This window comes from Thamnophis sirtalis, unplaced genomic scaffold (assembly GCF_051295495.1).
Source record: "Thamnophis sirtalis isolate CommonGarterSnake01/CBP01778 unplaced genomic scaffold, rThaSir2_p1.2 scaffold_6, whole genome shotgun sequence".
In the NCBI taxonomy this organism is placed as follows: domain Eukaryota; kingdom Metazoa; phylum Chordata; class Lepidosauria; order Squamata; family Natricidae; genus Thamnophis; species Thamnophis sirtalis.
The window spans coordinates 14,147,790-14,175,761 of NW_028261386.1; the positions used below are offsets into that span (position 1 = coordinate 14,147,790).

Below are 27,972 nucleotides of genomic sequence, written 5' to 3' on the forward strand. Positions count from 1 at the left end.
GAAACTCACCATATATTTACATTGATAAGAGATATCATCTTAATGCCATGTGCCTTCACTATCTTACATTTTAAATCTCATTCAAGGCTCTCACATTTCTTTCATTTTTTTCATTCATTTGGTGTTTAAACATAATGATTCCATTAAAAGGGAATGAATACTTCAGTGAAGAACTTAGTCTTCAAGCTTTCATTCCTATTTTGCAGAGATTTTTTTGCTGAGGAGTTTGTCTATGGTGATTCTCAGCCATTTGGGTCGTAGTTATCTCAAAGGTGCTTTTTCAAAAGGCAAATGAACTGTCTTTGTTTTTCCTTGAGGATGTTTCACTTGTCATCCAAGAAGCTTCATCAGTTCAACCAATGAAGCTTCTTGGATGAGAAGTGAAAAGCATCTTTGTTTCTTCACTTGGCTCTTCAAGTAAATAGTTTTTATTGGAGAAGGTATCTCTGCATGATCACGTATGTTGATGGAATAGGGAATACACTCCTTCTTTTCAGTCTGGCGCACACAGTTTAACTTTGATCAAAAAACTTGAATTGATCATGCCTATAATCAAATCTATTTTCTAAATGAATTTTTAAAATACTAAGATAAAAACCTAATACAATAAAAATACATGAAAAAGTGAAGATAAAAGTGCATTTTAAAAATTTCTTTCTCCCCCTCTGTATTCCCCTTACAGCCAAGATAATAGAAGGGGGGAAAAATAGACCAATGATTTGACAATTGGGCATGAAGAATATCAATGGCTGCTTTATCTGTCATTTCCACCTAACCAAGATTTCAAACAAGGTTACCAAAACTGGAGGTAAAGTCAATAGTGGTAATTTATACTTCAAAAGCAAGAATGCATGGAGGGAAGTGTACAGGCTGCTCTTAAGTCTTTAACTGTGACCTGGTAATTTTGATATCTTCAAGTGCAATGACAGTGAAAAAAAAACGTTCTCATCAAAGCTGAAAAGAAGATACTATCCAACTTTAAAATCTTACTTGATTTGCTCTTTCAAGGTCTGTCATGATCATCTCAATTTCATCCGACCTAAAAGGAGATAGAAGAAAGGTCTATTAAGCTCTGAAGAACAAGTAAAAACATATCAAACACCAATCATCTGGACTTTTTATGTCTATAACATTTGTGCGCAGCAATATTTTCTTCAAAAATCTTAAAAGTGATTCTTATTTCATATCAAAACATTATGAAATTAAGAAACTCAAGTTGGAACTTTCATTGTTCTAAAAATAACATCTGGGTCATCAAAACAATTAGCCAGAATAATTGGAACATGATTTAATTGTTAAAAGTGAAAAAAAATGCCACCATACATAATCTTGGATTTGGAAACTGGAGGTTCACATGGTGTGAAGGGGACCAACATTACAAAGAAAATAATATAGACTTGTAATAATGCCAAATTTCATGAGATTTGGGTAAAAATATCAAAATTTCATAGATGAAGATATAAAAACTTCATGAAATTACTAGCATTTCTACTTTAAAAAGTAGGCTGGAGCTGAATCATCACATAGCATCCAAAGATTCTACCCCATACATTGACCAACTTGTAGTATACAGAGCGTATGCAATTATTTGATAGGCTGCACTTACAGAAGAAAAACTCACTATGAGGTTAGAAGGGACTATTTATGCCAGCGTTTTTCAACTTCAACAGGTGTGGACTTGAACTTGACACTGTGCTCCACATGGAAATCTAAACTAAAGCATCACCAACATATGATTTTGATATCCAAGGAAGAGGAATTCACTACTGTCATTGGTAATTGGTTCCACTGTCCAATTGCTCTTACGTTTTGAAAGCTTTACTAAACCAATCAGAGTCTGTACCATGAACTCCTCACCCTTTCCAGAAACTGATCTCATGGCATGATCAAAATCTCCCTATGACAATCATTGGGAATTCCAAAACTCATCCAGAGTTGTGAGCTGAGTTCTCAGTCAGGAATACGACTGAGCACCACTACTTCAGCCGAAGGACATCTCTAGTCACCATCAAGATAAATAGTATTGCTACCCTACCTGGCCATAGCATCACAACAGTTCTAGAATCTAGTTCCCAGATACCAGATCTCTGGAAAAAAAAATTATATCTCTATCCCTCAACAAGCTTCAGTAATGCACATCACATCGAGCCATGAATGTTGATGAATATGTCTTATTACAAAAAGATCAAATTTACCAATAGGTGATTAAGGCCATGGTCATCAGTGAACTGACCAGCAGGATCATGGGACAAGGCAGGTGGAGCAGAACGAAACTGTAGACACCCCATAATCATCAGCCCAACATTTCTCATTATGTCACCCCTCCCATCATAGCCCATAATCTACTCTTCCTCCCCATTCCCAGATTACACTTCCTGACATATGAAAATAGTTCTTCATAAATCACTGTTGCCTCAACCCCAATAAAACTTTGCAAATCTAATACAATGCAGCAGCAATCTGTCATAAGTCATCCCAACTATACACAGGTTTTCTCACCTATTTGTCTTCCTTCCACTTCTTTCACTTTCTCTAAGTCCATCTTGAAATATAGTACTCAAAATCAAACTAGTACTTGAGATAGGGGTCGGATCTATTTAGAATATAGTGTAACTATTATTCTATGTTTGGAAATAATACTTCTAATAATATGCATTCTAAAACTGAATTTGCCTTTTTATTAGTTACTGTATATCATCCTGCTGGTTGGTTTCAGCATTATGATCAACTATAATGCCAAGTTTTTAAAAAAATATTATTATCATACTAGGTATCCCAATTCTTTATATATGAGTATTTCGACTTCCCCCCTAATTGAATTTGTTTTCCTTTTTATTAAGTTTCATTCCATTTTCAATCCATTTTCTTTATCTATTTTGACTTCTGCAAAGCAGATAAAGATTGTATCCTACCGTTTATCCAAGCTATTAATAAAAAACATTAAAGATCAGGCCAAGACTGAACCTCACAACACTCCAATTGATACCCCAGGCAGCGTACAGTGTCACTATACCACACTTCAAATGATAATTCAAACAATCCTAATAAAAGATCCAATATAATCTTCAAATGTTAAGAAATTAAACTGTAAATAAAATCAAATTAAGGAAAGCAAAGTATTGCACAAGTCTGCTTAATTTCAAATAGAAGAATAAGAAGTTAAAAAAGGTAGTAAGCACCTGTGCATCGCCCTAATTTGAGAGGAGGGGGACACAAGAACTCAGAAGCAGATCCGCTAATTTATTGTTTTATATACAGCATTCCTCCAAAATGGTTAACAATAGATTAAAACCAATAAACTATTTCTTTTTAAAAAGAATAAGCAGGTAGAGGGAAAGCTTTGCTCTAATCTGTCCTATAAACTACATGAATTGGGGGGGGGGGTCTGGTATAGTTTTATCTTATTAGAGTCTCTGCACACAGAGAGGCTACATCCAGGATGATCGCTACACAAGATTCATGGATTTGATCAGGACTTGTCTGTACTCCCTGCCCCCATTTATCCCAGTACAACTTCTCTTCTTTAAAACACTCCCTTTGAACCTCATAAAGCACTGCAAACTTGCCAGTAGCTTCTAAAGAGATCCACATGTAACAAGCTGAACATCAATGAGGTCATTAATGCTTTAGCCATAAATAAAAAAAAAAAAGTAATGAATTGGTGCAATGTTCCCTCCTTAGGCAAGCTTCAACAAAATTGAGGAAAATCTTCAAAAGGTAGGCTCTTTTCATTGCAAAAGCTGAAATGTTACATCAGGAGCTGACATTTGGCACCTGACATCATTTATTTCATAAAATCTCTAGAAGCTATACTTGTTGTCTGTAAAACTTTAATATAAAAAGTAGTTCTAGTTCATTTTTACAAGATTTGGTTCATTCCAGGTCTCAAATCATTCAAGTTCTTCGTGATTATTAACAGACAGGACTAGCTGATGTTCTCAGGCTTCACATCTTTGATTAAATTCCCTTTTGACAGAGAGGAAATATCTACATTTAGTAGGTAAACCCCACTTGCTTCAGTTTAATGCTCAGAGAGCATAGAAACTGCCTTGAAATAGATTAGGGGTCTTCTGCATGTAAGATTTTTAAGTTGCTACCATCCGACCAGAAGAGTAAGAGGACATGAACAACATTGGAACTCTGAATCCTCCCAATCAAAAACTTCAGGCTTGAAGGATTTGACATTTGCAAGATTAAAAACAAATATGTCCCACTACTGCCTCACAATTGGAGGTAACTTTTCATTATGTGTTAATTTATATCATAACATACCCAATTATATTTTTCCCAAAGGGAATAGAGGAGTTTTTGCACCTAAAAGACAATAAGGCAGAGTACGTATTTTACAAATAATTCCCAGGGCATTTTCATAGATCTTTATCAAGGGTATAGGTTCAATCCTTAGAGACTGCATTTCCTCCAGATGAGTCAGTATTAGACAAGCTGGGTTCAGACATATTTGCTTTTCTATCGGAATGTGACTGAATGGATTTATTTAAACTGTTGAATAAATTCCCCTGATGAAGATCAGTGAATTAGGCCAGCCAATTCTTTATTAATATCTGAGGCTTATTGTCTTTGCAGCATTTCTTCTGATCTGTAATCCACAATTATCCTCTACTGAAATATATTATGCTGCATTTTGTATCTCTGCCTGAAATATACTGAATGACCATTACAATTTCTTGGTTAAAGGCAAACATTTTTTGGTATGAACTTGGAAATCTTATTTTTTTCAGTTAAGCTTACAGGTAAACGTTTCTGTCATAATGCAGCCTGAATTTCCAAGTGTTCCTTATATAATGTAAGAATATTATTAAAATTGAACTGCTAGGAAATAGGGATTAAGCACAGAAGAGGGGGGAAACAGGTGGAGGGGAAAACCCTAATGGCAAATACAATAGCAACACCAGAATATATGAAATGTTGTTGACTATGGAATAACAGATTTTCTTTTGAAGTTTCTGCTTATTTGGCTTATTATAAAAGTCAACATCTGTATCAACAAAAGTGCAGCAAAAATAATCTTGATTTCTTTTATCTGAGTGGCTGGTTTGCATATTTCAAAACTTATTACCGGCATTTAATATCATATATTTAGACTGAGAGCCAGTTTGGTGTAATGATTAAAGTATCAGACTAGAAACATGAAGACCGTCAGTTCTAGTTCTGCCTTAGGCACAAAGCTCGCTGGGTAACCTTGGCCAGTCACTGTCTCTCAGCCCTAGGAAGGCAGCAATGGCAAACAGCTTCTGAAAAATCTCACCAAGAAAACTGCAGGAACTTATCCAGGCAGTCTCTGAGAATCAGACACAGAATGAAAGAAAAACAAATACTCAGACTGGGGGGGTGGAGTGAAGGGAAACTGTGTGTACCTATGCCAAAGGAATGATTCTTGCATTTTTGGTTCAGCAACATCTGGAAGGCCACTAATGCTTCTCATTATTGATCTTTACCAACAGAATTAAACCTTCTTTCTATGAAATATAGGTTGATGTGTTCTTGTTTTTTAGTCTGCTTAAGAACAGAGGCAACAATATGTTCGAAAAGAAATACACCTCAATACTTCCAATTCATTCTGGGGGAGTTTAAGTAGAATACTTAAATACTTCAAATACTTGAGCCGCAGTGGCACAGTAGTTAGAGTGCAATACTGCAGGCTACTTCTGCTGATCGCCAGCAGTTTGGCAGATCGAATCTCACCAGCTCAAGGTTGACTCAGACTTCCATCCTCCCGGTAAAATGAGGACCCAGATTGTTGGGGGCAATATTCTGACTCTGTAAACCGCTTAGAGAGGGCTGTAAAAGCACTATGAAGCGGTATATAAGTTTAAGTGCTATTGCTATTGCTATACTGAGTGGACAGAAGTATTCCACAGAATCAAAATGCTGCCTTGAGGCTGAAGGTAGTATACACCTCATTATATCAACTTGAAAAACATGTTGGCTCTGAAATTGAAAGTGAAATTTAGCTATTATGATGAGTAAGCCAACTGACTCCTTCCCCTTAAATAGATATAATATGGCATTCATTGTTGCAAAACAAACGATGTCTGTTATTCTAAGGGTCTTAAACATGCTTATTAGTCATGATAGTTTAATAAATAGCATTTTTTTGAAAATAATTTTCAAGAGTACAGTACATTAAGCCTTTTATGCTTTCTTTTGGAGTTGCTAAAGATGAAAGATTCCTATTGACAGACTTCTGATTTGATCAAAAGAGGTCTCCTTAGATCGCTTTATTTTAAAGACATCTTAGAACAATGAGTTTTATCAGTTAGTTACAGTATGTGTGATGTGAAAAAGCGCATTGCTTTTGATCAACCAGAATCAAATGCAGAATAAAGTGATCACCTTAAGCAATGAAAATGTCTCACCTTACTTTTTAGTAAAGGGAAAAAAGGTGTAAACTAGGTTACCTATCTTAAGTGCAACTCTGCCAGATATAGCACTGCTTGCTATGGTATTAGTATTAGGTATATTATTAGTCAGCTCTGGCATGTTTTTGCCAGTATGGCACAAGTACACCAAAGCCCAGTTTTGCCTCAGGCATGCTGATATTACTTTATGCAAGCTAGCATCTCTAACCTAGAGACTATTTTGTAAACCAACTACCATTACCCATAATCCACCAATTTGAAGGTACATGCTGTATACTTGCACATACTTGTGTTTTTTTTTTTTAATGGCATACTATTTCCTAATCCTTTCATGTGCTCTGCATGGCTTTATCTCAAGAAAAAACAGTGTGATACATATACATGTATGTATATTGAAACATCAATTGAAACACCAGTGTCTCAAATTCTTCCTATGGCATTTTCTCATCTCACGTTGATTGCTCCTTCCAAAGAGAAGGGACCCTGAATTCTTTACACATAGAAGATTTGAAAGCCTACAGTGAATTTATCTGAAATACATTCAGAGAGAATAAATCTGTTGCAGGATAACATTTTAGTGAGAAGGAAAAAAACCATGCAATATTTTCCTTTTATTGTTTTGTTCTTTTTATTTGTTCTTTATATGAAGCCACAAGTGCTTATAAAATTGAATTACCAACACTTTCATTAATATATGTTTTGCAAATAAAGCCTACCTGTTTGATACTGGGAAACTATTCAATTCGCTTAAATAAAAGCATTACACTGCATCATAGACATCCACTGGCAGTCAGAACAAAAAGGCAAAAGGAGATTTTAAAGAGATGAACAGCTTTTTTGAAATCTGGAATACATCATTTCAGTGATATAGAAACAAGCAACATGAGCCAAAGATTGGAATAGCTGATTCTGTGTTCCCACAGGTTTTTATTTTTATTTTACAGTTGCTTGCAGCATTGGTATGGCCACTTGATAATCCTGTTTTTGAAGTAAAGGTTTCTTACATTGCTATCCCACAATGCTGCTAGCATCAAGTTGCTTCTACAATAATGAGGAGTTTCAAAAGTTGCTTTTTAACATCATGTCAAGAGGCTCAAGAGAAAAATAATGTATGTAAAATCAACACAATTTTAAAATTAAGAATTAATGTGACATCAATGGAATAGCCAAATGACCACTCATTATTTAATGTCCATTATAGTATTATCTCAATTCATACATTCAGTAATAAGATGACCTGCTCGATCTTGCTTTTGGTGTGTGAATCCAGCTACTGTGGTTTGTATGCTATGATTTTATAGCTCAGCAATACCCTAGTCATTCTGGCTTATTCAGTAAACACGATAAAAATAATAATGTCCTTTTCTGAGTACTGTATCAAGGGGAAAAAAAGTCTGTAAGAAGAATACAATTAAATTTTTGCCCTGTTTAGGAACAATTAGATTTTGCCTTGTCAAAACTTAAAGGTGAGGATTTATCTGAAAAACCTTGTAACATACACCTCAAAAAATACATGAGATAAAAATCTAATATATTTAGTATCAAGAGCTAGGAGTCTTCCTCAGTTCACAGATTTCATTACAGTGACAACTGTTTGAAGAGAGAGAGAAAAAGTAAACATCACTTTCTGTAACAAAGAATAATTTTTGCCTTTTACTGATGGATTTCCCCCCCTAAACTATATACTTTCTTTTTAAATAGTTGAATAGTGGCTCTAGAGTCTGCATATGCTTTTTTTGTATCTCAAACAGATGGTACAATATTACACTGCCTTAATTTGTTTGATTCTGAAAACTAACAACCTACAGTACTAGACTTTGCTCCTTTTTTCAATACTGCTGCTTGATGTGATATAATAACAAGTCCTTTGCTTTCAAAATATAATTCCTAACTTTGTATTCATCAGAAACCAAAGAACTGTGCTGGTGAGAAGATGAATGTGAGCATTAAGAGTTAGTAGTTTTTAGTTTCCTCCTGGAAAATATTAACTTCATCTAACTGTCATTTCTTTTTAATATATGGAATCATTCATTTGAATAAATGCTTTGGTGGTGCCTTATTCCAAAGACAACAATGAGATGAAGTTCCAGTTAAAGCAACCCCCCCCCCAACAAACCTCTGTCATTTCCTGTTCTACCTGTTTAATAAATTTTTATTGTTCATCAAATATATAAGCAAGAGAGATATTTATGAATGGATTAAACAAAATAGCAAGTTTTACCCAAGCATATTCTGAAATTATAATTCTTCCTATAGCACAGGATTTAACCTTAAATAAGAAGAATGAGATATCAGGAAATAATCTAGCACAAAACAATTTCAGTGTACAGAATAAAGTGCACTCCCATAGGAAAGGATTAGCAGACTATTAAACATCCACTAAATTAAATTCAGACCCGTAATCTTGCAAAGCATTATGAAACCAAGAATAAATTTGGAAGGTGGAGTATTATGATTTAAAAAGTGATTCAGAGTTTGATTTATATAACTAATATGTGATCTATTGACCTCTTTTATTGCTGAAAATACTTAACTGAATCATACCCTTCCCAGCTTATGCTTACTAGAGTCATCCATATGAGAACATTTGAGAAAAGTCAAATTTGGTCAATCTCGTACAAACGGTAAGAGAGAAAAAACAGTGAACAGACTTCCATAAATACCGCTTTCCCCCACTTTTAACTTTGCCCTGAGAATTAAGGTAAAGGTTTCCCTCGCACATGTGCTAGTTGTTCCCGACTCTAGGGGACAGTGCTCATCTGCTTTAAAGCCGAAGAGCCAGCGATATCCAATTGTTTGGGAATTGAGCCATTACTTATGCCTGCAAATGGACAACAGGTTTCCCAAGAGAACCATTGTTTCCCATTGTTTTAAAAGAAATGCTTGTGATCCACAGCTATTGCCTTCCGATATTCACTGTTAATATTAAAAATAGAAGCTGACTGTCATCTAATTTTACATCTCTCCACCCCACCTTTGTGAGTGTATCCAAATGAAACCACTTTCCACGTACTTTAATGCAGCAAAGAACAAGGCAGGAAAATACTGAATTACTATCTTCAGTTTGGCCTCCGGCTGCATAGCGCAGTATTAATTTTCCAAACGAAGTATAACAAACAATATAGTAGAGAGCAAAACAAATGCAAGAAATGGTCTTGCAAGTCTTCTAAAAACAAACACAAACCATAGTGTAATATGTGACCTAAAAAAACAACCCAAAAGTTGTTTAAGTTTCATTCAATTTCAAGGGGGTGGGGTGGGGAGTGCAAGAATCCATTTTAAAATTGCAACTTGCAGAATTAAGCTGTGTGCTGGAAAATTTAATATCTGCTATATTAACATGCCAAAAATTAAAGGACTTTACATTATTTAGCTGACATGTGCAATTTGGACAGTGATTTAAAACAAAATAAGGGGAGTAAGAAACTCTGAGAAACAAAGCTGTCCTCGTAAACACCAGTTTTAACTGAGCTACACTTGAATGAGCTAATTTGTTGTCCCAAAGGACTTCCGAGACACGCAGATAGAGTTTAAGCCAAGGAACAAAGGAGATATTATGCTAATTAGGATGATCATCCAATTAAAGGCACCTTAATCAATGGTCTAAAATTCATTTGATTAATTTAGATAACATATACTAGATTTTTAGCAGGTATTATTTTAGAATGTGCAAGAGAATGTTAACGCTCTTTAAATCTCTCTCTCTCTTTTACTCCGTACCACACTTTAACATCAGACACTTGACTATAGAAGTGAAGAGCTACAAGAAGATGGTGATGGGATCCACACCCTTTTAAAGGAGTCCCAGAGCAGCCAACAAGACTTACTTCTTTGTAACAGAAGATGCCTGGAGTACCTTTTGGATGCCTGGAATACTCTCTGGATACAGAGAAAGGGTGTAAATGAAGAAATAATCCAATAACCTTGAGATTTCATAACTGATAGGAAACCCCTTCCAATACTCAAGGGACAAAGGAGTACTAATGACAATGCATATGTGTGTGTGTCATTATACGGTCTTGAGTGAGAATCATCTGACACAAGGTATTATTTTACAAATATTACAGCATAGTTCTAGCCAGTTAGGAATTGTGCCCTTATACTTCCACGTATGAATGCATAGACAAGCAATCTGGTACCCTCCAAATGTTTTGGGCTGCAACTTCCATGTTCTTTAACCATTGTCTGCTAGCTGGAGACCAGCCTTGCAGTGCTTTCCAATTATCAGCCCAACCAAGTCCCTGAGACAATAGTATTATTTTCTTTTGTCAACAGAATCCAGATTGGATGACTTCTAAATGGAACTTAGAGCAGGGTGAAAAAACCATATGGAAAAACAGTAGGTCAGCTTGTGATGAGCCAGAAACCTAAGGTACCAGGAAGTATTGGGGGCTTGAATGCTGCTTACTCACCCACCTTCTAATTGCAACTCCCTCTCAATATATTTCAGCAATACCTTTAACCTGGTCCTCTGTTGAAGTGAAATTTGAAGTTGGTAAAGAATCCTGGTTCAGCATGAAAATATATTTCATACTCTTCCAATGGCAACTTACAGGGTTCCAAGAAATGGAAGGCTATTGCAGGGTATATGAATGTGCATTCTGCATCTGTACAATGAGAACTGATGTGGGATCTTTCCAAGCAAATCAACACCTCCACTTCATTGGAATACTAACAGAAATCATCGTGATTGTTCCCACCACAGAGTTGCGTATCAGCACACATACAATAGATCACCACAAAATAAAACCATACAGCAGCTTGTTGACTATCTAATGTCCACGCAAAATCATGATTAAAGATAGGATGAGTAATAGAGCTTGAGAAAAGTAGGGAGAAATGCAATTTTGTGCGGCTTGCTCCTACTCTCCCCTCTGAAGTAATGACTTCCGCTGTGTCTGCTCCAACTCCCGACAACAACTAGTCTGCCAGAGGAATGCTTGCAATTTTTATGATCAGCCACAAACCTGCTGGAATAACAGGCATAGTTCCTGTAATTAAACAGTGACCTTATATGAAAAATGAAGATGCTGCTAATTTAATGTATGTTAACCCCTCCCCCCCAAAAAAACCCCTGGTCATTCCTTAAGAATCCTCCCCCAGCTTCCAATAGTCATAGTTCTGGCTCCATAAAAGGAAGGCTGCCTCCCACCAAAAGAGGAAAACAGTGATTTGCTTCCTTGTTAAGGTTTGCAGAAACTGGAGACATTTGTAACTTGCATGAATTTTCAGCACACTGACAGCAAACACTAAAGTTACCTTTGGCAAGAGGTGGTTGTGAAAATTTATAAATGCTCTAATTTGTGTCTGCTTTTTTTGTTTCAGTCTGATATTGCTACACCACTTCTGAACTGTTGAATGACACTAGGGAACAGTATGATACAGTAAAGAGCCAAGGCTGTCATCTGCATCTCCATAACTGTCTGGTTTAGCTCTGCAACCAAACAAGACAGACACAGACTTCAACGGATAATTAGAACTGCAGAAAAAACAATTGCTACCAACCTGCCTTCCATTCAGGACCTGTATACTGCACGAGTCAAAAAGAGGGCGGTGAAAATACAGTATCTACAGACCCCTCACATCCTGGACATAAATTGTTTCAACTTCTACCCTCAAAACGATGCTATAGGGCACTGCACACCAGAACAACTAGACACAAGGACAGTTTTTTTCCTGAATGCCATCACTCTGTTAAACAACTAATTCCCACAACACTGTCAAATAATTTACTAAAACAGTATTACTATTCTTCTTCTCATCCTTCCTAGTATCTATCTCTTCCCACTTATGACTATAACCATGTTACTTGCATCTTCACAATTTATATTATTTGTTTCCTATGAGCAAATATGTTCTATTATTCTAAATATATCCTATGATTTGATTGCTTAGTGGTAACCTATGGCTATCACTAAGTGTTGCATCTTATGATTCTTGATGAATGTATTCTATTTTATTTTTCTTTATGTACACTAAAAGCATATGCCCCAAAGACAAATTCCTTGTGACCAATCAAACTTGGCCAATAAAGAATTCAATTCAATTCAATTCAATTCTCTTTGTTGTTACCTATCTTGTAGAAAGGCTGAGGAGGAGACAGAAGCAGCAGTGCCCCAACTCATCTACCCTTTTTATTTATTTAATACAATTTAGAAGCTGCCCAACTCCAGGATGACTCTGTGCAACCTAGATTTTAAAAAGTAAAAACAAGAGATGGAGAACGAGAATAACAACAAGAAATAACAAAAGTACTCAGAAGAAGGTATCTTCTATGTAACAAAAATGCTACATAGGCCAACCAAAACTGCCCCCCAAACTGGGATAACAGCAAAGTTTTGAGTAACTTTCTGAATGTCATTAGGGTGGGGAGATACAATTCTAAAAGTCACTTTGGCAGCATCTCAGAAAATCAGTATACTCCTAAATCTTTTTTTTTGTGGGGGACGGCTGACTATTCTTAGGAGCAATTTGGTGGACCCATTTAGCAACTAAGTGAGAGGTACAACTTTTTTTTTTAAGACCGACCTGTTGATCTGAACTGGTGGCCAGAAGTAGGAGTAAAATAGATTGGACAGGTCTGATCTGATTCACTGAGACACACCCTTCTTAGAAAGATTTGCTTCATGGCTACAAAAAGACGTAACAAATGATGCTGGATTGTGAAAATTCTAATACGTGTCAGAAAATTATACCTTTCTCATGTGATCAAAACAACAAAGGCAAGTCAGGAAGACTTGCCTGAAACCCACCCACTCCTCCTTTTCCTTTTTGTTTCAATTTACTCAAACTATGAGGAATAAAATTCTATTGTGTTGATTCAATGGCCAGACTCCACCTTTTTTCATGCTTCTAGAGCTTCAACCTTGGCTTGAAACTCAACATTAAGAAAACCAAGACCATGGCATCCAGCCCCCTCAATTCCTGGCAAATAGATGGGAAAGAAATGGAGGTAGTGACAGATTTTATTTTCCTGGGCTCCAAGATCACCGCAGATGGGGACTGCAGCCAAGAAATTAAAAGACGCTTGATCCTGGGGAGGAAAGCTATAACAAATCTAGACAGCATACTAAAAAGCAGAGACATCACCCTGACAACAAAAGTGTGTATGGTTAAGGCTATGGTTTTCCCAGTTGCAATGTATGGCTGTGAAAGCTGGACCATAAGGAAGGCTGAGCGCCAAAGAATTGAGGCCTTTGAACTATGGTGCTGGAGAAGACTCCTTGAATGGACTCCAGAGGATGGTAGAGGACAGGAACGCCTGGAGGAACATTGTTCATGGGATCGCGATGGGTCGGACATGACTTCGTAACTAACAACAACAAAGAGCTGGAAGAGGCCTCCTTTATGCTCCTTCTTCAAGGCTTCTTGGGTTTGAGCTTAAAGTACAATTAGGAATGTTTCTTTAACATTTTGTGAACAGAGACCAAATTGTGATGGTAGAATATGATGGCTCGATGATCTCTAAGCTCACAATAGAGAGCCTGCTGCACCCCAGAACATAATGTGATTATAGCAACACAATATTTAGTTCCGGGTGCACTGGCATATGTGGCACATTTTACCAGAATGTAGTACAAGTTAAGAATGAGGCTTGCTCTCCACCTACAGAAGACAAAAGAGTGCAGTTTTTAAAAATGCCAAGTGCAAGATTTTCCTCCATGCTAACCTCCTTTTATGGGGCTTCCTCATAAATTGGCTGGCTGAGCCATCTCTCTTGCTGCTTGTGAAGTGTTATGAAAACAATGGCGATAGGAACAGACAATCTGGCCCCTTGCGTGTGTACACATTCTGCCCACCCCCTCCCTCTGCCAAAGCCACTTTGCTCAGGCTGCCTCACTTTTTTTGATATCTGCATTATTAGTGGACTGAATCAAGGGATGGAGCTGACCTGCCATGCGACAGAAGAAAACCAAGCGGACTAGACGGTTGTGAGGTACTGAGACAAGTAAAACATTCTCCATCTCACTCAGATACTAAACCTGTTGGTTAAGTTTGCACAGCAAACTAGACCAGGTTAAAAGGAGTTAAACAGATTGTGGTTCAGTATGTTATGGAAACCCAGCCATTGCCTAGGCATTATGCACGACCCAGACCACCAGCTTAAACCAGAAAATGGCATTGATGTAACATGTTAGGTAAAATTAGTAACTGTTTTGTTGACTGGATTCAGAGCCACTGTGTCCTTTTAATATACAACTCACAGTCCAGAATTATGGATCATTATCAATGTATTTAAAAACAAGCCTCCTTAGATGAGTTTCTAGTGGTTCTATGGATTACAAAATGGGCACAACATGAGAGCAACATTGCCTTGGCTACTGGGTCGTATGTTTGAAATATACAGTAACAGCCTAACTAGATCTATTAGCAATAGCACTTAGCTCTCTCTAAGCGGTTTACAGAATCAGCATATTGCCCCCAACAATCTGGATCCTCATTTTACCCACCTCGGAAGGATGGAAGGCTGAGTCAATCTGAAGCCTGGTGAGATTTGGTCTGCCAAACTGCTGGCAGCCGGTAATCAGCAGAAGTATCTTGCAGTAGTACTGCACTCTAAACACTGTGCCACCGCGGCTCATATTCCTGTAACACAGAGTTCCCCTACCTTTGCAGACTGGTTGGCGGGGGGGGGGAATGGTTCTGCGTGAGCAGCGGACAAACACACCCACCGCTCACGCAAATACAGCATACACACATGCTCTCGCCCTCACTTGAGTAGGGACACCGTGTGCACACGCTCGTCCAGCACTTTCATGAACCGCTTCTAAAAGGCTTCAGGCTCGGTAGTGGGGAACCGCTCTAACATACTAGTGTTAAAAATTAAATCTGAAATTCAGATATGTCGTTGAATGAGCAATGTCTCACAATGTTATATAAGGAGGTGAGTCCAATGAGGAGAAAGTGAATTCTGTCTTCGTCCAGTTGGATTTTCCATTTTCCAGCTTTATCTCTCCTCAAAATACATGAATGGCTGCTATTCACTATTCAAAAATGGTGCAAATGGCACCCAAAGAGGTCTAGTCTTCACTGACAATGTTATCTCCTTAATCTGCTACTCTGTGTTAACTCAACCTTCACACAATTCTGCTTTGGTATTCTCCAGATGTGTTGGCCTAAAGTTCTCCTCAACATTTCTCAGCCATTATGGTCAGGCAAGGAAAGTTAACTCAGCCGATCAGTTGAGAGAGTTAAGATGAAGATCAAAACTGGCTGAAATGACTTGCAAGAGTCTGTGTTCTCTTTTGAAGGATTAAAGCTGCTCTTAAAAGTACCATTAAGTCAGATTTTGATCAGTCTGGTGTTGGTATAATGTTCTTCTCCTTCACATTCTCCCCCATGTGATCTGTGGCCAAAACTGCCATTAGAACGTGGTCTTGTTTTTTCCTTCTACTTAAGCTAACAAATAATGTGGGCATAATATATGTAGGGCTATACTCAGAAAAGAGCATTTTGAAAGATTTTGGTCAGGAAATGACACAGCAAAAAAGGACTGTGTCCCCCCCCCCCAATAATTTGATTCAAATCAGAGCATCTTCCTGTCGCAAAAGCAGAATTCCTGAGTTCAGTGATGTCAGGAAGAATTTTATGATCCAACTTGGAAACAACTGCAATTGGGGTCAGGAAACAGGGCAAAACTCTTGCCAATTCCTTTATGAAGAAAGCCGAACTTCTCAGGCCTTTTCTGAGGGCTGATTGTAACCCATTTACTGAGCTTCTGAAGGAGTTTTCCTGTCCAGACATATTTTTTTTTTCTTTGGTGGTCTTTTCTTAACAGCCTTTTAAAATTATTATTACTACTACTACTATACTATTATTTTTCTCCTTGCCTTGCTGGTCTCATGGGAAAACTTTTTGGCTGGAACGCAAGCCCTCGCTGTGATTTAAGACGGAGCACAAATGTATTTCTGGGATATCACTTGAAAATGTATGTGTGATTTAAAAGGGCTCAAGGCAAACACTTTAAACACTGCTCAAGAATAAATCCTTTGCGGGTGCTATTAACACCTCTGCCGGTTTTGTACCCAGCCTGACTCTCTGAAGTTAACATCTCTCTCTATCACATTTTTAAATGCACAAAACTCCTTTTACCATCATGGATGGGAACTCTACAGATGTATCTTTCCTCTCTTTGTCTTTTGTCTTATGAAGCTGTTAATGTATTAGCTGTGTGGCAGAAAAGGCAACACCCGGGATTATTTCTGGAGATACTTTGCACTATTTCCAGACATTTTTTTAAATTATCTATGCAGGTGAGTTCATATGGCAATATCTGAACCAAAGATTTGTCCCTACAAAGTTATTGTGCATACAGGTGTGCGTACAAAAGTAGCTGGAATTGTAAACAGATTTTTGAGATATCAACCCAAAAGAATAGTAAGAAATTTGCTCATGCTATAAATATATTATTTACAGCACTCCTCGACGTCCACAACTGAGAACAAACTTTCTGGGCTGAAGTCCACCCGACTTATTGCTGAGGTTGAGTAACACTGATTTAGAGGAATAATGAAATCTGGAATTTTTAGTGAAAGTAGTTTTTTAATGGGGATGCCAAAAACCCTTCATGCTGACTAATTCTGACCAAGATGTGCAGATAAAAAGCCAATTGGGGCAATCCTATGTTTGTCCCACATTCCCATTGGCTGGAAAGACTGATGAAGAATATATCTTTTTGTTAATCTAATTTGGGACTGGTGTCTTAGATGTTTGTGCATCTTTGGTAATGAAGCTATGTTAAATGAAGCAAAGATGCACTAGAAAAGCCGAGGCTGCAACAATGATGGATATCAGGACAATTTACTAAGTCTTTAAGGTGTCACCTTATCTGTTGACCTTTCTGTGACAGACTAAGGCTGTGATGGCGAATCTATGGCACGCGTGCCAGAGGTGGCACGCAGAGCCCCATCTGCTGGCACGTGTGCTGTCGCCCCAGGTCAGATCTCCATGGCGTTTCTTTCGTGAGCTTCTGTTTCCCTGCAAACACCGAAACAGAAGCTCACAAAAGAAAGTGATCTTACTTCTTGCCGTGCTGCCAGCGTTGGGATGCCCCGCCTCCCTCTGGTCTTCAGGTCTCTGTTGTGCATGCGCGCATGTCCATGCGAATATCTGCACATGCTTATGCTCGTGCATGCTTATGCTCGTGCATGTGTTTGCATGTGCATGCACACCTTTTCAGTTTTGGCATGCGTGCGCTGTTTGGGCACTCTAAAAGGTTCACCATCACTGGACTAAGGCAAGTACACCTCTAATAATGCCTATAGTTTGTAATTTTCATTCTTCATTAGATACACAAATAAAAGTACAGCAAAGAAAGGAAGGGCGGGGAGAATTCTTAAGTCCCTATGATGACATTTCTTAAAGCAACATCCCCAATAAAACATCCAATACTGGATCTCGTTAGAGGAGTAGACAAGTATCAGTTTAAGGAAAATCCAAATTGTCTGAAGAGACATGGAAACTGTGGAAAATACACCATTGATTTGATTCACTAGAAGACCCTTGTAGACATTCAACCCTCCATAAACTCTATACGTCTTCTTTAAAAAAAAAAAAAAGTGGGGGAGGAGTCTTGCAGTTCAAAAGAAGGAAATGTTCTAAAGTACCAAAAGAATATAGCAGTTGATGACGGTATCAACGCAATCGATTTTACATTGCAGAAATGTAAGCATTCAACACACAAACCGAGGTGGCCGAGGTGGCGCAGTGGTTAAATGCAGCACTGCAGGCTACTTCAGCTGACTGCAGTTCGGCTGTTCAAATCTCCCCGGCTCAGGGTTGACTCAGCCTTCCATCCTTCTGAGGTGGGTAAAATGAGGACCCGGATTGTTGTTGGGGGCAATATGCTGACTCTGTAAACCGCTTAGAGGGCTGAAAGCCCTATGAAGCGGTATATAAGTCTAACTGCTATTGCTATTGCTAAACCATTGAAAATGTTCTCCGGCCCTTCCTTTCTAGGGAAATTTACTGTTCTACATTGTGGAGGCAAGGGTTAATGTTGGCTCCCGTGGCCTATCCTGAGCCTGGGCTTTGTTCATTCAAGCCTTAAATCTGAAAGCTCCAGAGAGGGCTGCACAACTGCTATACTGCAAGACCAGGGTATAAAGTTCTGCATTAAAAATGCATGTCTCGGGCTTGCCTCGGTCCTCAGTTGTGGCCGAAAAGGAACCCTGGTTCAAGTATGATGCCTCGCCATCTTACTGGCAATTGGAGATATTTCTTAACCTACGGCAGCTGAGGAAAGGAAAAGGCAAACCATGAAACAAATCAAAAGGGGTTGATTCCACCCCCTCTCGTTTCAGGAAGGAAACCTTTTCCAATCTGAAAGCTTCTTCACAGGGAGTTCTCCAGCAGTTGAAAAAAGCTGGCTACACTCAGTGGTTTTCACATTTGCTTGGATGGGAGGAAGAAAAGAATTCGTGCACATGTATGTATGTATATGTGCATGTATACACACGAGAGCACATCAACAGGAACTATTATGGAACAAGCTGTGTTCTTATGACACTATTCTTCCCATCCCCATTTTCTGTTTCAGATAAGGACCAAACACATATGCTTAGTAGTATTCAGGGGTGGGCTTCAAAAATTTCAGCAACATGTTTTCTGCCCGGTTGCTTGAGTGGGCATGGCCTAGTTGGCTTCCTGCACCACGGCGGGGAGGGCGTTTCTGCCCTCCCCAAGCTCTAGAGTCTTTCCTCAAGCCTCTGGGAAACTGCCTCCCCCCGTTTTTCCCTCTCCCCAAGCCTCTGCACAGACCCTGCATTTACTTCGTATCCAAAATGGGCTGCATGGAGATTCCTGGGAGGGAAGGGGCGGTTGGGGTGGGGCCAGCCAGGGGTGTGATTTGGAGGTTCTCCAAACTGGCCATAACGTTAGCTCCCGAACCTGGGCGAATCCGTAGCAGCCCTGGTAATATTGTCATCCTGTGATTGAAGTCATTAAGCTGCATAGTAAACAGCATTTGCAGATGCAGAACGTATTTAGAAGTTGTGCTGCTGATTAAAAGTTTGCCAGTACAATTATCCATCTATTTGCTTGCATGCATGTGCAGAGAAACACAGATACTGTGAAATAAAATGTGTACACAAATGTGCACACACTTTATAAGAGCAACCAAGCAACAGAAGAAAATGTTTGTGAAAGAGGGCACACCAGAGAGATCCTGAGGAAGGAAGAGTAGGGATATATTCAGTGCTCACATAGCAATAGCAGTTAGACTTATATACCGCTTCATAGGGCTTTCAGCCCTCTCTAAGCGGTTTACAGAGTCAGCATATTGCCCCCAACAACAATCCGGGTCCTCATTTTACCCACCTCGGAAGGATGGAAGGCTGAGTCAACCCTGAGCCGGTGAGATTTGAACAGCCGAATTGCAGAACTGCAGTCAGCTGAAGTAGCCTGCAGTGCTGCATTTAACCACTGTGCCACCTCGGCTCTAACACATATCACTAGCTTATTAGTGCTGTATGCAAAACAGGGGGATTTGGGCATGGTTTATGGAGAACTTGTGGTTTAGGTGATGAGCTCCTCGTAAAATTACAAATCTTCAGGTGAAACACTGTAAAAACAAAACTGAATGCACTTCATAAAAATTGGCATGTTAAGCTTTTAAAGAAAGAAACATTACCACGGGGCCTCAGAAATTGAAGCCAAGCGAACATATGTGCACAGAGGGGTGGAAAAAATGAGAAATAACTCAACAAGGAGAATATGACAGTTAAAAGAGGAAACATAAATTTTGCTCTCAAGCAAACAACAAAATGGAATTCTCCAGAATGGGAGATAACTCTATAGATCCCTTTCTGATTGTATGATCCCCAATGTTGCCAGGTTCTTAGCAATATATGTATGACATTTTAGTTCTGAAAAATCATAAATCCAAACTACTAGGGTACCAAGATTTGAAACATCAATCAACACCCCCACGACAACATTAATTTCTGATTGTCCTTGGATAAACTCTGTAAATTATTTTTTAAAAAAATATTTATAGAACTCATTTAGTTGTTACAACATTTCTACAAATAGCTTGTTGAGCCAGTTCAGTCAGATAAGCTGTGTAAAATAGATCTGATCTCTACAGCTCAAACTGTAGATACGATAAGCCACAATCCCTCTGTTCTATTAGTGGCTTGGCTTTCAACCTGCTTCTTCTTATCCTATTCATAAAGTCCTCCTTTTTTGTGTCTTTTCTCCAGGTGTTGCTGCTACATGAGTTTGCTATGATGTGTGAACTCTGCAACTAATTTGTCTCTGACTGCCTCCTGTTCCGGACTGCAGAAACCTGAAGCCCTTCCAGATGTTTAAACCATGGTTAGGTCCTGATATTTTAGGCAGGTTAGAGAAAACAGTTATTAACCTCAATACTATATTGGAGTACTGTAAATACAATGGTATCTCGGTACTCGACTGCTTTGAAACTTGTCAAATTTGGTATCCAATGTACTCTAACACCAAGATTTTGTTTCGGTACTCGTCATTTGTTTGGTACTCGACATGCAAGCTAAAAAAAAAAAGACATGCAAGCTAGAAATTGCCAGTGTCAGTTACTTTGTGAATAATGCTTTATTCCTTAAGGGAAAAATCATTTCTGGTACTCATCGTGCCTCTTGGAACCAATTAATGACAGGTATTGTGGTACCACTGTAAAAGCACTTCAAAGAAAGAAAAATTATTTCATACAAAATCCATGAAAAAGATTCGTAGTTAAGATAAATGTTCCAAATATCGAGCTGTGTTCTCTAGAATGAGTGCAGACAGGAGTAATGAATGGTTTACACATATGTTGATCATCCTTAATCTGCAGGGTTTGTAACTGACTGGCAGCCATTCAGAAAACTTTGCACTGAAAATCCATTTCATTTGCACTGAAAATCCATTTCATTTGCACAGAAAAGGATGCTGATCCCTGATCTATGATTTTTCGCTTGGAAATCAGCCCATGTATCCCACCCACTGTCTACAGGTAGTACTCCATTGACAATAATTTGTTTAGTGACTGTTCAAAGTTACAACAGGACTGAAAAAGTGACTTGAGACCAATTTTCACACTTATATTATGGCATTCCCATGGTCACGTGATCAAACTTCAGATACTTGGCAACTGGTTCATATTTATGACAATTGCAGTGTCCCAGGGTCATGTAATCTCCTCTTGCGACTTTCTGACAAGCATCTGGGGAAGCCAGATTCACTTAACAACCATGTTACCAACTTAACAACTGCAGTGATTCACACAACAACTCGGCCTAAAAGGTCGTAAAATGAGGCAAAATTCACTTAACAAATGTCTCGCTTAGAAACAGAAATTTTGGGCTCAATTGTGGTTGTAAGTCGAGGTCTACCTGTATTTTAACTAAGTAATGTGCTGCAAAGTCTGAGTCAAAGAATGGTCTTTGTTGCTTATTTCTTGAGGTGTCAAGGTTAAACCTGGATTTTTCTGCTTGCAAAATTGATTGGCAGTTGAGCAATTGTCTGGAAATCAAATGAGCCATATCTCTCCCTTTCTGATCCACTCTTCACATCAACTTGGTACCAACTCTCCTTCTCATTCTCGGTTCCTCTAAGCCAGTGATTCTCAACCTTGGACTTCAACTCCCAGAATTCCCCAGCATTCTGAGAGTTGAAGTCCGCACACCTTCAAGTGGCCAAGGTTGAGAGACACTGCTCTAAACAGTCACCCTTTTCTGCTACCTCTTTCTCCTGCTCAGCTTGCCTCCGGTATGGAAACATACAGCTCTACCATCTGATTTTTTTAATTCAGGAACAGCCGCAATCTGAAAACCTTGAAATTCTCTTACACAACTGTTTTGGCAAGCCCCTCCATGTTCCAACAAACATTAAACTGTGCTTGCCATTTGTCTCAGGAATCCTGCATTAATAAACATGAAGAGGACCACTTTTTTTTACCTCCCACACTCAGTGACAGAAGAAAACAAAGACCAGCTGTAGTCATCAATGGACCCTTGTTCTGCACATAAAGCCCTAATTACATTTTATTTCAAGCCTACACATGGAAAACTTTACTGATGGCGTCTTGTCGATTTCAGCTTCTGAGAACCCAGCTAACATGCTGGAAAGCCATTTTTATTTTGGCCATTAACACCTTCATTTCTAGAGACGGAAGGGCGGCTTGCAAGAGTTTGTTTGCAGGTATTGTTAAATAATAACAAAATAACTAAGTGTACAATCATCATAAAGAGCAGGAGGAGGATATTATTTTCTAGTAAGCAGTTAATATTGCGTATTTAGGCCATGAATTGGTTTACTGAATAAGGGATTTAAAAAAAAATACATGTTCAACATAATTGGGAATTAAAAAGGTCAAAGGCCTAGCACAACGGCAAAAATCTTAATTGCTAGCATAGATCAACAAAGATATCAAAAGTATTATTACTGGTCTGTCACGCAGTCAGCCAGATGTTTAGACTGGATTTGGCATTTTTTAATCCAGCTATTGAGTCCTTCCCAAGGACTTGGGATAGGCAGATATTGTTGTTTGAGGGTGTTAAAGGTATTGTCATAGGATCAGGGCTGGCTTAACAGCATTATGGGCCCTGGGGCAAGCAGTGTACTGGGACCCCCATGACAACTACTCATAGGAATAAAAATGTAAATGGTTGATAAAATTAAACATATATTTATTGTATTGGCACTTCCAACAAATAAATATGTAATAAGTATGTTGCTGTATTTATATGATACAAGGTGCATTGAAGGGTTAACATACACAGATTAGTACGGGGCCCCTATGCTCGTGGCCCCCCCGTGCAAGTGCCCATCAGGCCCATGCATCAAGACAGCTCTGGGTAGGATATAAGTGGTTCCGAGTAAAGTTGCCTTTTGCAACTGACCAATGGTGATTTTATCAATGCCAAAGGGGCTCCAGTTGTTTTGGGGCGGCAGCCAAGGAGCCTATTACAACTGGTACTGTCTTTGCTTTCTTTTGCCACAGTCGTTTTATTTGCAAGTCTTTGTATTTTATCTTCTCCAATTCTTTCTCTTCTGCTCCTCCCGGTATTGCCACATCCACTATCCAGACTTTTTTTTTGTCTTATCAACAATTGTTAAGATGTCTGTCTGTCTCAATTCTAACGTTCCAGAGCTCTTTAGCTTCTTCATTATTATTATTGTTGTTCTTTGAAATTATCTACTATTTCTATGATGTGCTACATGGACAATGAAAACTTGTCCCAGCCCCAACACAGCCTGAAAATTAAAACAGGGAGAGTGGAAAGAGTGTAGGCTAATGCTACCATATGTGCTTAAAACACACACACACAGACACACACACTGTATATAAACAGACACATGTAACTATGTTTGAGTTGAGAGCTCAAACATAAAAATTAAAATATCACTTAATATTGCTTATTAATTTTTCAACCTGAGCACATTAAAATTACTAACCATACCCAAGTTTTGTAAACTGTGCACCCCAAATTTCCTAAAGTGCCATATACTTGCAAATGAACTCATCACCATCATTTTCATTTTAGAAAAATTTCTCCCCAATAGCACTACTAGAATTCAGAGTTTTTATTCTGCTTTTAGCAATAGCAATAGCAATAGCAGTTAGACTTATATACCGCTTCATAGGGCTTTCAGCCCTCTCTAAGCGGTTTACAGAGTCAGCCTATTGCCCCCAGCAACAATCCGGGTCCTCATTTTACCCACCTCGGAAGGATGGAAGGCTGAGTCAACCCTGAGCCGGTGAGATTTGAACAGCCGAACTGCAAAACTGCAGTCAGCTGAAGTAGCCTGCAGTGCTGTATTTAACCACTGCGCCACCTCGGCTCTTTTCGCCTTAGGGTGCTCACAAAACTGAAATAAAGCATCTTTAAATACCACTACAAAAAAACAAATCCTCAAAATCATGGCAGTTTTCTATCTGGATAGTAAAACAACAGTCTAAGAAAAAGCCCAGGTCCCTTTCCATTGTAACTTCTCTACTTTTAATTTTTTTAAATTTACATTTCAAATCACGAAATGGACGATGGATTGTCCTGAAACTGTTCTGAATACCAATTCCAAAACTGGAAGTGCTCCTATAAACTTTTTTTTTAAAAGGGGAGAGGAGATAAAGTCACTATCAGCTTCTCATTTCTGCAGCTGACTAAAGGCCAATGTACAATCCCTCATTTGCAAGATTTTCCAAGAATACTTTCCAAATACTTATATACGGCAAAGGATTCTTAGAAGAGTTTAACATAGGCCTGATGTCATTGCCCTGCCTGGGCTCCATAGAAATTAAGGCATTTTGCTGTTGCAGCTGTCCTATCGTGAGGGGAGCTGATTCTTTTGTTCCTCTCCCTGAACAACCTGTCTGCTCAATTTCTGACAAAAAAAAAAACCCTGAAAGGGAACAGCATCGTTCAAACACTGACGTCTCTAATACACTCTCCATTATGCAAGTCCACCCCCAAACACAATTTTACCCCAGACTCATTATGCACTCAAGAATTAAAACCACAATCAATTTTTCTTTTATTGAAGGCTGGCAGATGGAGTGAGACAGTGGCTACAAATGGTGTAAACCTCCAGATGTGCCGGAGAATAGGTCTCATCACTCACTCTCTCATACGTGCGTAGCCAATGATTTGAGTCGTCATCCAGCACATTGGGAAAGGCTGGTCTCAACCAGCAAACCAGTAAGCACATGTAGAGCTGTGCTGAATGGCTTTCCTGGGAGAACTATTAACTCAAAGGTCAGGGTAAAATGAAAATGGGGCCCAGAAGGTTGGTTCCTTCCTCACACATATGTGCTAACCGTTCCTGACTCTAGGGGGCGGTGCTCATATCCGTTTCAAAGCCAAAGAGCCAGCGGTGTCCGAAGACGTCTCCGGGTTCATATGGCCTTCATGACTAAATGCACGGAACGCTGTTACCTTCCCACCAAGGTGGTACCTATTTTTCTACTTGCATTTTTCTGCCCTTTCAAACTGCTAGGTTGGCAGAAGCTGGGAAAAGAAATGGGAGCTCACTCCGTTACGCGGCACTAGGGATTCAAACTGCCAAATTGCTGATCTTTCTGATCGACAAGCTCAGCGTTTTAGCACTGAGCCACTGGGTCCCTTCAAGCCACTGAGCCACCAATTAACCCAATTGGGCCTGGAAATAGCCCAACTGGGTTAGCTGTTTTGGCTGCCACCTATTTTACAGAAACTTTGTAATGGTTCTCTGAGTGATTGCCACATCTTCTCTACTGCAGCAATACTCATGTCATCACATGCAGCCTCCTTTCAAGAGAATTGATTCAAAGGTGTTTTTTTCAAAAAGCAACTGGATTGTTGTTGTTTTTCCTTGAGGAAGAAAAAGAAGGCATTTTGCTTCTCATTCAAGAACTGATGAAGTTCTGAATCAATGACCTGAGCTGATGAAGTAGAAGTGAAACATCTCCCCCCCTCCACTTCTTCAAGGAAGAAACAGTCCAGTTGCCTTTTGAAAAAGCACCTTTGAGTCAACTATCACCTGGATGACTAAGAATCTCTCTTCTCAGACATTTCAAGAGAGGTTCTAAGGGAAAACATTTCAGTGATCTTACCCATGTTTTTCCCTCAGATACTCAATCAGGACAACATTATGTATAGATCATGGTCGTCAACCTTGGCAATTTTAAGAAACATGGACTTCAACCCCCAGAATTGAAAAAAACCAGGCTCAGGGCTGAGATGAACCAAGTCTGGAATTGAAATGGATCCTTGGCAAATGACAAGTGGAATTTGGATAACAACAGCAATGGGGAGTGCCAGGATTGCTATCAGTAATCAGTGCAATCACATGAAGTCATGCTTTATGACCACATCGTTCAGCGACAGAAATTCCGGTCTGATTATAACTCAAAGACTATCTGTATTTATCCTTGCCCTCAAAGGCAGAAGAAGGTTAAAACACATGTGCTGAAGAGGAGTTGAAATATCTTACTTTGCTGTCATTTCCTCATCGTATTTTGTCTTCAGGTCAAATAATTCTGTCTGTTTTTTTTCCAAGGCTAAAGGATGGAGAAGAAAAAAAAAGAAATGTTTTTTTTAAAAAGCAGCAGCAGCAGCTACTCAATTACTACTGAGCTATGAACTGTTCTCTTTCTGAAAAGTCATCTACGTACATTAAGCCTTCTCCCGAACCAAACAAAATCACATTGCAGAAAAACAATGCTTAAAAGCATTTTTGAATTCTTTTCTTTAGAAAATATACAGAGACGCACAAAGAACCAAAAAACGATCGCCATTCTTTTTCACGAATGGTGAAAAGTTTCTAGATTTTTCTTCTGCTTCATCTAGTGAAGCTGTATGCAGTTTATAGACCAGCTCTCGTGACTTGAGCCCCTTGTTCAGAGTTATCCAGGGAGCTGTTTCAACTTCAAGTGGGAAGGAAATGGGGACAGAAGCGGAGCTCTGGTAGGGGAGCATAAGGCGATAAGCTAGAAACAAGCCCTGATAGGAAAGGATGAGCAGGAGAAAAGGCATTCATTTTTTTGTGAATGAAAAAATCTTTCTACAGCATCTACTCAGGTCAAAGTTAGATAACTTTTTCACCTCACTCCAAGCGTCTCTGTGATCCCGAGATGAGACAGATACTGTTAAAGGCATCTCTTCTCTCACCTGAAGCCATTAATGGCCCCAAGGATCTCAAGTGCTCACCTGAGATTACAACATTCGGCTGTCAGTCCTGACCACCATTACATTACTGAGAAATTTATACTTGCTGCTACTGAATGGACATTCACACATTATATTTTTGCTGATGTGGGTGTTTTGGCCTGCCGGCAGCCAGTAAAACTGGCAGCAGAGTCGGACAGTGTGGAGGTTGAGGAGGAACATAGGCCAGTCCTGGGGGTTGAGGAAAGCTCAGACGAGGGCTCTGTGTTGGAGGCAGAGAGGGAGGTAGACAGCAGTGAGGCAGAGGAACAGCTGGAGCCTGTTCCCAGTGTGCGCACGTGCAGCTGCCAGAAGCAAGAACTAAGAAAGCAGGGTCGACTTAGAAGTAAAGCCACATCTTGGAGGTGATTGGCCCCTCCCATAGGACCGAACAGGGAGGGGGCTTTTGCAGGAAACCATTCATTCGGTCGCTTCAAGAGTGGAAAGTTCTGTTTGTGACTATAAGAGACTCTGGGCCAAGTTTTGCCTTGCCCTGCATTTGGAAACTAGTTATTTGGCAGCTCTCCAAACGAGATAAGGTTTGTGTTGATAAACATTCCTCTAAAAGACTGTTTGCTAAGCCTTGCTGACTGTGAATGAACGGAATTAAATAAATAAAAGGGGTTTTGCCGGGACTAAGACCCTGCTTCTTGCTTTTCAAGGAAGCTTGGGCCAGAACAGTGGATATAATTTCCTTATATTATATTCTTTCCATATATCGGATGCAAGACACAAAAACACATTGCTGTAACACATTCATCTTTGGCCCTAAAAGCATCCACAAATCAGCATAAAGATTTCGGTTGGGAATGCAGAAAAAAGAATGACTTCCACTCTGCAAAAAGATAGGTCAAGTTGTTTCAACAACATTTATGACCTAGACCAGGGATGTCAAACCCACGTCACGGCAGTGTCACATGATGTTTTTGGGACTTCTTTCCCGGGACTAAACC

The 27,972-nt window shown here is 39.1% G+C and overlaps 1 protein-coding gene across 5 annotated transcripts in view; it reads right to left on the bottom strand.

Annotated features, from left to right (window-relative positions):
• CUX1 (cut like homeobox 1) overlaps window positions 1-27,972 on the bottom strand; it is a 358,739-nt gene that overhangs the window by 137,309 nt on the left and 193,458 nt on the right. For all 5 annotated transcript variants that reach the window (XM_087717241.1, XM_087717238.1, XM_087717242.1 and 2 more), the window contains exons 8-9: window positions 26,307-26,373; window positions 991-1,039 (exon numbers count right to left, since the gene is read on the bottom strand). In XM_087717241.1, the coding sequence (XP_087573367.1) occupies window positions 991-1,039; window positions 26,307-26,373 (116 nt within the window). The remainder of the gene's footprint in view (window positions 1-990; window positions 1,040-26,306; window positions 26,374-27,972) is intronic.